At 40.0% G+C, this 15,155-nt stretch overlaps 2 protein-coding genes and 1 long non-coding RNA gene across 7 annotated transcripts in view; 2 read left to right on the top strand and 1 right to left on the bottom strand.

Annotated features, from left to right (window-relative positions):
• LOC147840047 (uncharacterized) overlaps positions 1-15,155 on the top strand; it is a 543,896-nt gene that overhangs the window by 31,031 nt on the left and 497,710 nt on the right. The window lies entirely within an intron of this gene.
• Positions 1-15,155, top strand: part of znf292a (zinc finger protein 292a) — a 190,734-nt gene that overhangs the window by 98,542 nt on the left and 77,037 nt on the right. The gene's annotated exons all lie outside the window — the stretch shown is intronic.
• arel1 (apoptosis resistant E3 ubiquitin protein ligase 1) overlaps positions 1-15,155 on the bottom strand; it is a 53,113-nt gene that overhangs the window by 13,981 nt on the left and 23,977 nt on the right. For all 5 annotated transcript variants that reach the window (XR_015513866.1, XR_015513867.1, XR_015513865.1 and 2 more), the window contains exons 8-14: positions 12,808-12,977; positions 12,499-12,679; positions 8,648-8,892; positions 6,260-6,337; positions 6,029-6,170; positions 5,833-5,954; positions 2,184-2,259 (exon numbers count right to left, since the gene is read on the bottom strand). Coding sequence is in view for 1 of the 5 variants with exons in the window: in XM_087291125.1 (XP_087147251.1) it covers positions 2,184-2,259; positions 5,833-5,954; positions 6,029-6,170; positions 6,260-6,337; positions 8,648-8,892; positions 12,499-12,679; positions 12,808-12,977 (1,014 nt within the window). In the remaining 4 variants the exon portion in view is untranslated. The remainder of the gene's footprint in view (positions 1-2,183; positions 2,260-5,832; positions 5,955-6,028; positions 6,171-6,259; positions 6,338-8,647; positions 8,893-12,498; positions 12,680-12,807; positions 12,978-15,155) is intronic.

The raw sequence follows: 15,155 nt of genomic DNA, 5'->3' as shown, positions 1-15,155 counted from the left end.
ACTGTAATTTTACATTCATCTGTAATTTCAGGCATATAAAAAAAAATTTAAATAAGTATTTCACTTTAAACTTCTCCTTCAGAGGCTCAAAAAACACACTGTTATGCATGTTATGTGCACACCGAACCAGCAGGTGGTAATAAAAACCCTTTTTTGTCACATACTTTTATAATGCCCTTTGTACATGCGTAGAGGTGAATACTCAGGAGCTGAAAAGGATATGGGAGATGGAGCTTCAGCTGACCATTATAGATGAGGAATGGGATCTAATCTGGACTCGGGCTAAAAAGATCGCTGTCTGCAACAGGGCCAAATCTATTCTACTTAGAATTGTTCATAGATTACAAGTTACACCCCTTCTCAGCAGCAAGTTTAACTCAAACAATTCACCACTTTGTGTTAAATGTAAGGTGGAAGTGGGAGACTACACCCATTTATTATGGAATTGTCCTGTTATAAAAGCTTATTGGGCAAAAGTAGTTACTTTCATGAGCCGGACTTCAGCTACAGATCTTCACAAATCTTTAATTTTAGGTCTCCCGGTTGGACGTTTGCCTGACAAATTCATTAATCGTTTATTTGACATCTTAGCCTTCGCCGCCAGGAAAAATATACTGATAAACTGGGTCAATGATAAACCCCCATCTTTGAAAGGGTGGCACAATATTATTAGGGAAATGATTCCCTTAGAATTTCTTACCAGTGTCATTCATATTTCAACTGAGGCTTTTCATCAAGTCTGGATTCCTTACTTAGACCTTATTGGTGTTTCTTTAAGCTGTATTTTGAGTTATGGTATGTCATAATTGAATTTATGTGTTTTATTTTATTATTATTTTATCTTTATATATATGTGTGTGTGTGTGTGTGTGTATATATATATATATATATATATATATATATATATATATATATATATATATATATATATATATATATATATATATATGTATGTGTATGCATTAATGTTTGTGTGTGTGTTTGTGTGTGTGTGTGTGTGTGTGTGTGTATATATATATATATATATATATATATATATATATATATATATATATATATATATTGTAGTTTTATTATTTATTATATTTATTAATTAATTAATATAATAATTATAATTTCTTAGTTATTATTTTTTATTTATTTATTTATTTATTTTGTAATTATTTGATTTTTTATTATTTTTTATTATTATTATTTATTTAGCTTTGCATTGTTAGAAATGGGCATTGTCTGTTGGTGTGTTTCAATGTGTTTTGTAATTAATAGTTAAAAGGTTAATAAAAAGAAATTAATAAAATATTAATATTAATAAAAAAAAATTTTGGCTCACATGGACTTAAAAATTGAGTACACTGCATAGAAGTCAATGAAAATGTCCGAACAAAGGCATATTAGGACTTGTAGAACTGTGCATCGATGGATTTCCTCTTCAGTGTTTGGACTTTCAGCAATGAAAAACGAACTAAACTAAACGTTAACTCTGAAAACTTTAATTTGCTAGAACTTCTATGTTTACATTTACATTTAGTCATTTAGCAGACGCTTTTATCCAAAGCGACTTACAAATGAGGACAAGGAAGCAATTTACACAACTATAAGAGCAACAATGAATAAGCTGCTTTGACACAATTCACTTTGTAAAAGCGCTATGGAAATAAAGATGAATTGAATATTACAGTCCTGGGATGCGAACGATGCTGAATATGTGACACAAATGTGTTGAATTTGCCTCAATTTTACCACATTTTCAGTATTTGGAATGAACCCAGCCAGTTTGACCAATCAGAAAGGAGAAAACAGCACGCAAGCTGACATTAAAACTGACCCTGGCCAGAGTTTTCAGAAAGTTTACTTTTCAATCACCTGATACGGTGTTTTCGTGTGGACAAACAGGCAAACTGCTAAAAAAATAAACTGGTCTTGAAAATACTCGTTTGTGTGGACAGGGCCTTGATCCGCTGTACAGTGAGCCTAATATACAAGACTGATGCACAGCAAAGAGAGAATTAATTCCAGTTGTAATTTATTTAAAATGATGTCTTCGAGGGATAACCTGGCAGATTAACGTGACTTTTTTCATGAGCTTCCATGAGTTGAGAAAAACTATGGAAATGTGGTTAAATGTCAGAAAAATGATTGGTCAACCTCTGAGTGTGGCAACTAAAAGAAATCTGTGAACCAACCTTCCTCATCCTGGAACACAACTTCAAAGTTCTTGCTCCAGTCAGACACAGAAAAGTTCCGTGTGGCTTTCAGAGACTAAAAAGTGGAGAAAATATCACTTTTAATAAAAGAAAATTCAAGAAATTAATGAGACAGATTTGTATGACTACAAGTATTAAAACACTTAAGGCCCATTCATGGTTCCGACTGTGCAGAGCCCAGTTTGAGCAACTGTTGTCCAGGGTCTGCAGGAGGATTTCCCCCCCTGGACACCAACAACAGGCTCTACATCATAAGCACGTCCATACAAAAGAAAGCTCCTGATTGGTTAATGTAGTGCAAAGTTTGCTGAAGTTCAGATTTTCCAACTTGAGCGGTTCGTGCGAAACAGGCGTTAAGCTATTCAATCGTGCAAAACGCTCAACACGCGTCGCATCATTCGTGTGAATCGCGTCATTCGCGCCCCTCATTCACACGTATCACACCGCAAAATATCTATTCACGTCTTTGCATTGACTTGACATGTAAATCACTCGCGCGAAACGCTTCTTCCACATCTGGTGTGAACGCAGCATTACAGTTATATAGAGCTTTTCTGGACACTCAAAGCACTTTACACAGTTTTGCAGCAACTTCCTCATCCACTACCAATGTGCAGCATCTAGGGCTGCTCGATTATGGGAAAAATCACAATCACGATTATTTTGGTCATGATTGTATTCACGATTATTCAAAACGATTATCAGTTGAAGTCAAAATTATTCATCCTCCTGTGAATTTATTCATTCATTCATTCATTCATTCATTCATTCAATCATTCAATCATTCATTTTCTTGTCGGCTTAGTCCCTTTATTAATCCGGGGTCGCCACAGCGGAATGAACCGCCAACTTATCCAGCAAGTTTTTACGCAGCGGATGCCCTTCCAGCCACAACCCATCTCTGGGAAGCATCCACACACACATTCACACACACTCTCATACACTATGGACGATTGAGCCTACCCAATTCACCTGTACCGCATGTCTTTAGACTGTGGGGGAAACCGGAGCACCCAGAGGAAACCCACGCGAAGGCAGGGAGAACATGCAAACTCCACGCCGAGGTTCGAACCAGCGACCTAGCGACCTTCTTGCTGTGAGGCGAATGTGCTACCCACTGCGCCACTGCCTCGCCCTGTGAATTTATTTTTAGATATAAATATTTCCCAAATTATGTTTAACAGAGGGTTTTTTTTTTTTTTACAGTATTTCCTATAATATTTTTCATAATTATATTTTTAATCATTAAAGCGCTCACATTAAGATCGCGTAAGATGTGTGTGTGCTCTGCTGTCCGAGGCTAAGCGCGCAAACACACACACACACACACACGCTACTTGTCCGAGGCCAGACACGGCGCGCGCACACACACAACAGCACGTGCTCTTTTGCGCTTTTAAAATTATGAATGTTGCGCATCCAGTGCTGCAAAAGTTATCAGAGGCAAAGAGTTTTCACACGTGTACAACTGGAAAGGGGGCGGTACGTGATGGAATAATCGTTTATCGATTAATGGTTTTTCATAATCGTTAAAAGCCAAAATTGAAATCTGATTTTCGATTAATTGCACAGCCCTAGCAGCATCCGCCTGGAGGACACGACAGCAGCCATATTGTGCTAGACCACACACTAGCTGATTGGTGGAGAGGAGACAGAGGCTGTTTCTCAATATGCGTTCTTCAGCGGTCTTGCGTCCTCATGCAACGTCATCATCAGCTGCCTAAGTTCAGTTCCAATACTCAAGACCGCGAGTACGGAGGAAGCATGAAACTTCCCAGATGTGATTTTGATATCGAGGACGCACCGATGCAGACTTGAGCAGCAAACTCGCTATGGAAGTCCCAGAAGTCATTGCGACTGGAGGTGGGAAGCGCAGCATTTTATTTAGATTTATTATTAAAGTTCAGAGATATTAATTATTTACCTCAGGAGTTTCCCTAAATGAAACGGTGAAAGTAAACATTAACATGAACATCTTAATAAATGAATAAACACATTAAGGGTGTTTGCTTGCTGAAATTCGTTTTAAAATTTGTTTTATTTATATTGTGCAGAGTATATTTATAATGTTTTTATGCAAAGTATATATTTTGAAGAGAGGGAAAACAATAAATCGTTGTATGAATGTTGTAATGTTTAAGTAATTTCCATTTAAAACGCATGAAGGTCACATGACCATCAGGAAGAACGCAGCATGTCATTTCTCAAAGGACGCGTTATTTGCCCTCGCGCTCTCCTGAGTTCGTTCTTCCGAGGACACCTGGCAAGACCGATCTCCACAAGAACGCAAGTCCGTTTTCTGCGTTCTTGGAATTGAGAAACAGCCAGAGTGATGATATGGGGGTGATTAGAAGGCCATGATGGACAGGATGCTGGGGTTAAACCCCTACTCTTTTTCGAAGGACATCCTAGGATTTTTTTTGACCACAAAGAGTCAGATCTCACCGAAAGATGACGCTTACTGAGCAGAGTCACCATCAATGGTCTTACTAACACCATTTCCAGCAGCAACCTAGCTTTCTCATGTGGTCTCCCATTCGAGTACTGACTGGGCTCAGCCCTGCTTAGCTTCAGCAGACAATAGGGGTGTCAAAATTAATCGTTTCTTCGGTGCACTGCGATGCAGACGCGGACAATTCGGTATCGGTTCAGTAATAATCATAACCGGTTATTACTGACGTGATTTACCTCATGTGCGCTCTGTCGCGAGGAAGGCGATCGCGAGTATTTACAACACTCTAACTACTTAAAACTCATAAACTGTGCACAATTTCACTGTGTGTGTTTGCTGGATCAGTCTTTCACTGACATATACAACAATAGCCCCTATTTCACTGAGATCGAGAGAATGAAAGTAGCCTACTCCATTTCTCTCTCTCTCTCTCTCTCGCTCTGTCTCTCTCTCTCTCATTCTCACACACACAGTGGCCCATTTGACCTGCTGGCGTGGCTTCTTCTCTTCTCGGCTGTTTTACAGCGTTACTTTTGCATACAGAAACGAGCGCATGTCTGCAGAATTTTCTCCACCACGTCTATCATACATCAGCTGTGAGATCGCCGCTGCCGCCTGCCGCTTATCAGTATCACTTATCTGTGAAGAACGCAGCGCGCAGCTGATTGAGGGTGTGACCAATCAAAGGGGTGTAGAACTAGACAAGGATCAGAAATTGAGCTGGATATTTATATTTGTTTATATTATTTGCTAAATGCTCGTTTTGTTTAAAGTTACAGTTTATATCTCTGACTGTTTGTATTAAATGACAAAATTGTATTACAAATAGTATAAAAATATAAATATATTCATACATTTAAATACAAAAAATGTGAAGAAAATATAAAACTGTGCATCGAAAGCACCGTCAATGCACCGAAATATCGAATTGAACCGAATCGATGGCATGATAATCGTAACCGAACCGAACCGTGAGACTAGTGTAGGTTCACAGCTCTAGCAGACAACCACGTGAAAGGTGCAGAGAGCTAGCTGTCAGCCAGTTTCAGAACTATACTTTTATTATTATCTTTATAGTTGTTGTGTTTGCAGTGAACAGGCCTTTACTCCTTCATTGTTGTGTTGTGTAACTTATTGTATATGACGCATAAGGAATGATCTGGCAGATTTGCTTACCGACTCCAGCAGAGAGTGCCGACTGATTTTCAGGCTAGTTTTAGTGCGAGGTCTCTTGGAGTGGATGTGCCTTAGCTCCCTTTGAAAAAAGTTCACTTTATCCTGAAAAGTCTCTGATCCTCCTATAAGATGGACACACGATGTAGAAAGGCACCGAACAAACCAATTGGCAGTTATCACTGATAATAACACTAACCAATGTTCTTGTGGAGAAAGCGGATAAAGGTGGCAGCCATTATGTTGCGGTCTTTACAGCTGAGCTCTACTGGAGGCTGGATTCCATCATCTACCACCAGGGTTAAGTATTTATGAACAGGGTCTGGTCCATGGTACGTAAACTAATAATAAAAGAATACAATTCAAATTCATGCATGAGCAATTGGGGGAAATATCAGCTTCTCAAATATCAAGTTTGAAGAAAACAAACCTTGGTTCCGGGACACACACGAAAAGTGAACAGGCGCCAAGGAATAATTTTCAGGTAAAACTCCTTCACAGAAAATTGCTGGAACACAATACAATGAGTTGTTATTCAGAGTAACGACAAGAAGCCTTAAAGCAGGGGTCACCAAACTTGTTCCTGGAGGGCCGGAGCCCTGCAGATTTTAGCTCCAAGCCTAATCAAACACACCTGAAGAAGCTAATCAAGGTCTTACCGTACGTTCACACCGAAAGCGGCGAGAGCGTCCAAGGTCGCTCTGGCCGCCCTGGCGACAACGATGTCTGCCTTCAGCTCCGGCGGCGAGAGCGTCAAAACTCGCTACATTGATCTCGTACTTAAAGGAGCCGTTGCAGCATATCAGTTACATTCCTGCATAAGACATGTTTTTAGCGTGAAAATGTTGCGCACTTCTTATCAAATTCATACAACAATGGAAGATCAAGTTGCATGTGGTGTGGCTTTGCTCTATTTATCCAATATGTGTCCATATGTCTGAAATATCCTGAACCAGCAGTACTGTTTTGTACTGTCACATCGCTTGAGACTCCCGCTTTTTTAAGATAAATTTATATAACATTAATGAACATCAGTAACTCGCCAGTAACTTATTTAATGTATGTTCCTGTAAGAAAACATTGTAAATAATTGGAAATCCGGCGACCGCAATAATCAAACCCTTGGGAACAACTGTGGTCGGAAACAAAGTTCACAGGTCTGTGTTCCCTGAACTGCTATCAATCGTTGGACGTCTTCATTCTGATTGCTTGCCGCCGAACCGCGTCATAGCACATTACCATAAAGTTGACTTCATTTCAACTCTCCTCGACGCTCACGCCGGCGAAGACGCGCTGCTCCTCGCCGCTTATCGTCGCCTATCGCCGCCGGCTCTCATTGAAAATGAATGACTTCCGGCTACTTTGACGCTCTCGCCGCTTTCGGTGTGAACGTACGGTTACTGGGTATACTTGAAACATCCAGGCAGGTGTGTTAAGGCAAGTTGAAGGTAAACCCTGCAGGGACACCGGCCCTCCAGGACCAGGATTGGTGATCCCTACCTTAAAGGAATAGTTCACCAAAAATGTGGATATGCTTTTATATGCTTTTCTTTTCTGTCAGAACAAGACAGTCAGAGAAGTTTTTAAAATGTATTCTGGCTCTTCCATGCTGTGTAATGGTGTTGCATGGTGACTTTTATTTTGAAGCATCCATAAGCGCATAAATCGGTTGTCAAACTAACATGTAATGAAAAAACTGTACAAAATCACGCACAGCTCTCTTAATTGGGTGCTCAGCCAAAACTGCAAAAAGTGCAAATTAAATGTAAATCAAAGGTGGCAACACCAAGGCTCCAAAAATACAAATTTATTAAATTAAAAAGGCTGACACAGAGCGAACTGTGTTTCAAACTAACATGTAAAGCATGTCGTATGAAGCTGATCTGTGATTTTGTAAAAAAATAAAAAAATAAAAAATAAAATAAAATAAAAAATTCTAGTTTTTAAATTATAAACTTAAATCACTGACTTACGGCAGTAACCGAATGCATGTTATGCACAACTAATGTATTCGACACATAACATAAGGCACATAAGGCACATAAGGTACAGTATGTGACATTGTAACAGTAATATGCTCTATATCATTACCAATCATTACACAGTAACACCAAGTCAACTAGTTTTCTTGTTCATCATCTTCCTCTGTAAATGAACTGTGTGGTTCCAGCCACATAATATTTAAAACTACTCTGATTCTGTTCATACATTTATTCTCTTGTTGCGTAGAAACCTGCTGGATAAGTTGGCGGTTTTATTTTATTTACTTTATTTATTTATACAGGGACAATGTACAACATGACATGTTGTGCCAGAGTTAGCTATAAAGCTAATTTACATCTGTAGTCCCTGGGCAGGAAGTAACAAATTTAACACTTATAACAAATACAATATACACTAACAGTACAATAAATACAATACATCATTGTCAATAAAATGAAATCAAATCAGTGGCTGCATATTTGATTTTGTTTTAGCCAGATTTTAAATTCATTCCGCTGTGGCAACCCCGGATTAATAAAGGGACTAAGCTGACAAGAAAATGAATGAATGAATGAAAACAACAAAGAAAAATCCCAAATATTCCATGATTTAAACCAAATGCAAAAAATCTGGCGACTTTCATTGCCTAGAATAGACCTTTTACAACTCTATGCTATCCCAGAATTTCCATGACCTGTGGAAACCCTGTCATACAAACCAAGGACGGCTTCTGGGTAAGTAAATTATAGGGTGATGTTAATTTTCAGGACTTTTCCCTTAAAAAAAAATCTAAATATACACAAACGCAGCGCTAACCCAATGTAATTTAATTTACCTTTGGTGAGATGTAGCAATAGACCTTTTTTGGTTTCCTGATTTTCTCTGACTGGCCCTCTACAGGGGAGTCATGCTCCTCCTCCTCTTCACCCATGGAGGGCCGTCTCTGCAGGGCTAGTTGAGAAGATGCTAAAATCTGCCAAGGACAACTACTGTAAGTGCCCATGTTGTAGAGGTAGGCCTCAAAATAGATGCTTATGCCTGGGGTAGACACGTTTTTCTCCACACAGTTCTTCTCATTTTCTAAATAAACAAAGACATGTAGAAAAGGTTACAGTGATGCGCTTCCATTTTTATGGATGCTACACATATGTGTGACTCAAGGGCATCCTGCCAATCTGAGAGGTTTTACAGTGCATGAAGAAAGTATTCACAGGGATTCACTTTTTCCACATGTTTTATGTTACAGCCTTATTCCAAAATGAATTAAATTAATTTATTTCTTCAAAATTCTACGCACAATACCCCATAATGTCAATGTGAATAAAGTTTTTTTTTTTTTAAATTGTGGCAAATTTATTAAAAATAAAACCTAAAAATCAGATGTACATCAGTATTCACAGATTTTGCTTAATACTTTGTTGATGCTCCTTTGGCAGGGATTACAGCCTCAAGTCTTTTTGAATATGATTCCACAAGCTTGGCACACCTGTCTTTGGGAATGTTTGCTCATTCCTCTTTGAAGGACCTCTCAAGCTCTATTAGGTTGGATGGGAAGTGACGGTGTACAGCCATTTTCAGATCACTCCAAAGATGTTCAATAGGATTTAGGTCTGGGCTCTGGCTGGACCACTTAAAGACATTCACCGAGTTGTTGTGAAGCCACTCCATTGATATTTTGGCAGTGTGCTTTGGGTCATTGTCCTGCTGGAAGATGAACCGTCGCCCCAGTCTGAGGTCAAGAGCACTTTTCATTCAGGATGTCTCTGTACATTGCTGCATTCATCTTTCCCTCTATCCTGACTAGTCTTCCAGTTCCAGCTGCTGAAAAACATCCCTACAGCCACCTCCATGCCTAACTGTAGGGAAAGTATTAGCCTGGTGATGAGTGGTGCCTGGTTTTCTCTAAACATAACACCTGGAATTCACTCCAAAGAGTTCAATTTTAGTATCATCAGACAAAGGAATTTTGCTTTTTATTGTCTGAGAGTCCTTCAGGTGCCTTTTGACAAATTCCAGGTGGGGAGAGGCTTCCGTCTGGGCACTCTACCATACAGGCCTGATTGGTGGATTGCTGCACAGATGGTTGTCCTTCTGTAATGTTCTCCTCTCTCCACAGAAGAACGCTGGAACTCAGACATAGTGATCATCGGGTTATTGATCACCTCTCTGACTAAGGCCCTTCTCCCCCGATCACTCAGCTTAGATGGCTGGCCTGCTCTATGATATTCACAGCTGCTGTATCTGCTGTTTCTGTCCGTTCGCATCCTGTCCCTTTGTGCCCCCTGGCAGGATATTCACAAACTGCGGTCATAAATTAAAAACACGTGCTTGCCCATTTAAAACGACGGCGGTATAAGCTACGGCGGTAATAGCCACATTGAACTCTCACTAACTGTACATGTGATTTTTCTAAATGTTTTATTTTTGATAAATTTGCAACAATTTCAAAAAAGCATTTTTTCACATTGTCATTATGGGGTATTGTGTGTAGAATTTTGAGGAAATATATGAATTTAATGAATTTTGGAATAAGGCTAACATAAAAAAATGCGGAAAAAGTGAAGCGTTATTAATACTTTCCGGAAGCACTGTATGTTGCAGAAAATAACAGGGTTCCCACACTCAAATCTCACACTTTGACCACTGAATTTTCAATTACAATTCCACAATTTTTCAATCACATCTCAACTCATATCATTATTATAGTGCCAAATGATAAGAATAATAATAATTTCTTACATTTATATAGCGCTTTTTTGGGCACTCAAAGCACTTTACACACTACCACCAGTGTGCAGTTTCCACCTGGATGACACGACGGCAGCCATATTGCGCCAGACCGCACACCACACACCAGCAGATTGGTGGAGAGGAGATGAAGCCAGTGATGAAGTGATGAAGCCAAATGTGATTTGGGGATGGTTAGAAGGCCATGATGCACAGAGGCCAGTGGGCAAATCTGGCCAGGGGTTAAACCCCTACTCTTTTTTGAAGGACATCCTGGGATTTTTAACGACCACCTGGTCAGGACCTTGGTTTAACATCTCATCCGAAAGACGGCGCTCACTGAGCAGTATAGAGTCCGCGATGCTATACTGGGGCATCAGGACCCACAAAGACCTCAGGTTGAGTGCCCCCTGCTGGCCTCACTAACCACTTTTGGCAGCAACCTAGCTTTCCCATGTAGTCTCCCATCCTGGTACTGACCGGGCGCAGCCCTGCTTAGCTTCAGTGGGCGACCATGTGAGAGTTGCAAAGAGCTAGCTGCCGGCTACACATTTGCATATTAACAAATGATGTACTAATGGAAACTAAAAGAGAAAAGATGGAAGCACCAACCTAACTAATTTGGCTTTGGCCAAATTAATAATAATGGTTACAGAATGAATGTAAAAAGATGGCCATTATGGGCAGCTCTTTATGTGCACAAAATCAACGGACCCGTTCCAAAGGTGCGTTTAAAGGTCATCAGCATATTAAATGCTTGAAACTTCCAACGTTTTTTAATAATAAAACATGAACATTTATAAAGCTGTACATTGTATTTTACCATCTTTACATAAAATTACAAAAATTAATAACCACGTGTAATGCTGCGTTCACACCAGACACGGCACGTGCCTCAAGCGCAAGTGATTCACATGTTAAGTCATTGCAAACGCGCGAATAGATATCCTGCGGCGCGAATGATGAGAATTGCGCGGTGCGCATGGCGCGAATGGCATGGCGCGAATTAAGCGTTTTGCGCGTTTGACGCGTTTAATGCGCGTTTTGCGCGAATCACTCGCATTCGAAAATCTGAACTTCAGCGGACATTCGCGCCGCGTTAACCAAGGAGGAGCTTGCTCTTGTGGGGGCGTGATTGTGACGTAACGCCTGTTGTCGGTGTCCCAGGGGAAATCCCCCAGCAGACACCGACAAGAAGTTCATCAAACTGGGCTGGGCTCAGTCAGAAGCACGCTGAAAACCTCCATCAGCCAGGTTCAGTTTCTGGAGGAGTGTATGAGCTTAAAGAGCTGTATGCACCTCTGAAAGGATGTAGTGGACTCAGACACGGCTCTAAACGTATTGACGCTGTTTATCATCCTTCATAAAGCACAAACACTGTTATTTTCTTCATAAAATCCATGTTAGCCCGTTAGCTATGAAGCTAGAGTCATGGGGCAGATAGAAGCCCTGCCCATCACGCGAATCCGCGTCTGTTCTGAAGTGAATTTGACACGCGAATGAAGCGGGGTTTGACGCGCGAATGAAGCGGGGTGTGACGCGCGAATGAAGCGAGTAACCTCAAATGTTCACGCGGCTATTTACGTGCGAATAGCGCGATGTATCCGCGTGTTCCGCGTCTGGTGTGAACACAGCATTAGATGTTTCTAATGCAGCATCTATAAGGCAGGACGGTACATGTTGCCTGCTGTTATCACTCTCCCATACTTTTTTTTCCCTTTGTCTGAAAGCCTTGATTACATTATGATGGAGTTCTTCTTTTATTATTTGATCCAGTTTGGATTGTAAAAAATCTATTTTTTATATTCTCTCATTCACTGGATTTTAAGTTTAAGCAACTGTGACGATTTCCGCTGCTGAGAAACCCAGACATGTGAAGAGTCCATTTCATCTTTGTGCAGTCAAAGCTCTGAAAAGAAGCCATTGTGGGACGACATAAGAACACTAAGTTTAACTCACCGCTGAGTACAATGATGTCAAACTCCCCGTTTCTGAGGGGCTGGTCCCTGTACGAGATGCAGGCTCTAAAGCAGCCTTTCTTCTTGAAAGTAAGCCTCATTAAAACTTGACATTGAGGCTTGTTCGCGGACACTGACGTGCTGTAGAAGTCTTCTGAGCTCTCCTCCTCCACTGTGCCCAACTGTAGGAACAGTTAGAAGAGATCTGAACGGATAATACAGCAAATCCCGCAGTTTCATTAATGCCTAATGCATAAAAATGAACCTCTATATTGAGCGAATTGAAATTCTAAGTACTGAGTGTGCTTACTGGATGGACATGCACGCTGTAGTTGACCTCATCTACGAGTGAGACGGAGTTGCTGGTGGGGTTGCCGTACTCATCCCGAGGCTCAATCTGCAGCGTGTGTTGCTGGCCGTAAGTCAGCACCAGTGTTGAAAAGTGGTAGGCTATCTTTGTTTTGGATGGGACAACTGTACCTGCAACACATATACATTCGATGTCAGAATTATTAGCCCCCCTAAATTATTAGCGCACCTGTTTATTTTTTTCCCCAATTTCTGTTTAATGGAGGGAAGATTGTTTCAGCACATTTCTAAGCATAATAGTTTTAGAAACCTATTTCTAATACCCGATTTATTTTATCTTTGCCATGATGACAGTAAATAATATTTTACTTGATATTTTTCTAGACACTTCTATACAGCTTAAAGTGACATTTAAAGGCTTAACTAGGTTAATAAGGTGAAATAGGCAGGTTAGGGTAATTAGGCAAGTTATTGTATATTGATGGTTTGTTCTGTAGACTATCGAAAAAATAATTAGCTTAAAGGGGCTAATAATTTTGTCTCAAAATTGGGTTTTAAAAAATTAAAATCTGCTTTTATTCTAGCCGAAATAAAACAAATGAGACTTTCTCAAGAAGAAAAAAATAGAATTAGACAAACTGTGAAAATTTCCTTGCTCTGATAAACACCATTTGGGAAATATTAAAAAACGAAAAAAGAAATCAAAAGGGGGCTAATAATTCTAACTTCAACTGTATATAACTCTTGTCAGGCATCATCTGCATATGTTCATGTCTTTTTGTTGTTGTTGTTTTTTTGTTTTGTTGCATCGCACAGCTTATTGAGCCCCAATTATACATTAAAAAGGGTCGTATTTTGGTTTTAAGGGTCATCAACAACAGGCTGATATGCGTGCAATATCAATATCGTTAATTTTAAAGGTGTACAATCTGTTTTTGCCTTAATATAAACTATTTCATGTTAGTACTCCGGCTTTACTGCAGTCTTCATCTCAATGGACAGTGAATTTACTTAACTAATAACACAATACATTCAAAAGTTTCAAACACATTACTTTACATGCTGTCATTAATCTGTATATACAGCACGTAGAGCGCTGTATTCTCAAAATATTCTCAAAATATTGTTATTTTATTTTTATTTTATTTTTAAAGAAAAATTAAGATGTAAAAAAAAAATTAAGAGGTTAAATGCAGAGCTTTTCTATTACAAGGTGAAAAAACACCTGCAAGTTCTGAAAGAGATCAAACCTAAAGGCTGATTTGTACTTCTGCATCAAGCGCACGCGTATGCTTCGGCGCAGCCTATCCATTGCCGCATAACCCTACGCCGTGGCCGTCGCTGACGTGCACCTCTTAAAAAATGTAACTACATCGCATCGACGTGTAGAGCAAGCTCTGTGATTGGTCGGCTTGCTAGCGCTGACGAGTCTGGGTGGCACTGAGAGCCTGATGGAGCGATTGTTTACAAGTGTGGAGTCCCGTGAAGGAACTACGGGTGGAAAGTTTTGTTTTGTGTTCACTAGGGATGTAACGGTATCAGATTTTCACGGTACGGTAATACCTCGGTATGAATGTCACGGTACGGTATTTATTGAATCATTTACAGGAAAAACAAAACTTATGAAAATACTCCAAAAAAGTGCCAAAAGTGTCAATGACATACAAATTAGCCATCTATCTGTAAGCTTTGAAACAGGAACTTCAATTTTAATAACAAAAAAATATTAAACCATGTAAAAAAAATAAAGTTTCAATTTAGTATTGTTGAAAACTCATCACATTCAACATTTAATCACTCACTCACTTAGATAGAGATGGGCTTTAAGGAAAATTATCATAGAACTATAATCTGGTAAAAGCTGGTATCTCTGGGCATTTACAATGTCCCCGGCAACAGAAAAAACCCCTCTCCTTTGGGACTGAGGTTTCTGGGACAGAGATATGACTTGGCCCAGGTTGACAGCAGTGGGTAACGTTGTGCATTGTCTTTCCCCCACTTGAGAGGACAAACCATGAGTGAGATAGAGGTCTTTGTACCTCTTTGCGGTACAAGTCAATGTCTGCATCAATCTGAACAGTGTGCTGTGTTTCTGCAGTCCCCATGACTGTTATTACTCGTATTCCCCAACTTGCAGGCACGTGCACACATAGGGCTCAACCTGTGCAGTGCACATGCCCTTTTTAGTCTTGGATAGAAAGTGCCCTTCCAAAATGATCAAAAGTGCCCCCGCAACACGACACACGCTCCGTCCCGCCCTTCAGTAGGCGCGCGACAACACCGCTCTTGAGTATGCGCGCTCAACCCCCCTCTCTGCTTTACAGTACGCGCGCGACAACACAGCCGATC

This window comes from Danio rerio, chromosome 17 (genome assembly GCF_052040795.2).
Source record: "Danio rerio strain M-AB ecotype USA chromosome 17, GRCz13ab, whole genome shotgun sequence".
Taxonomy (NCBI): Eukaryota; Metazoa; Chordata; class Actinopteri; order Cypriniformes; family Danionidae; genus Danio; species Danio rerio.
This window is presented reverse-complemented; position numbering and strand designations above follow the sequence as displayed.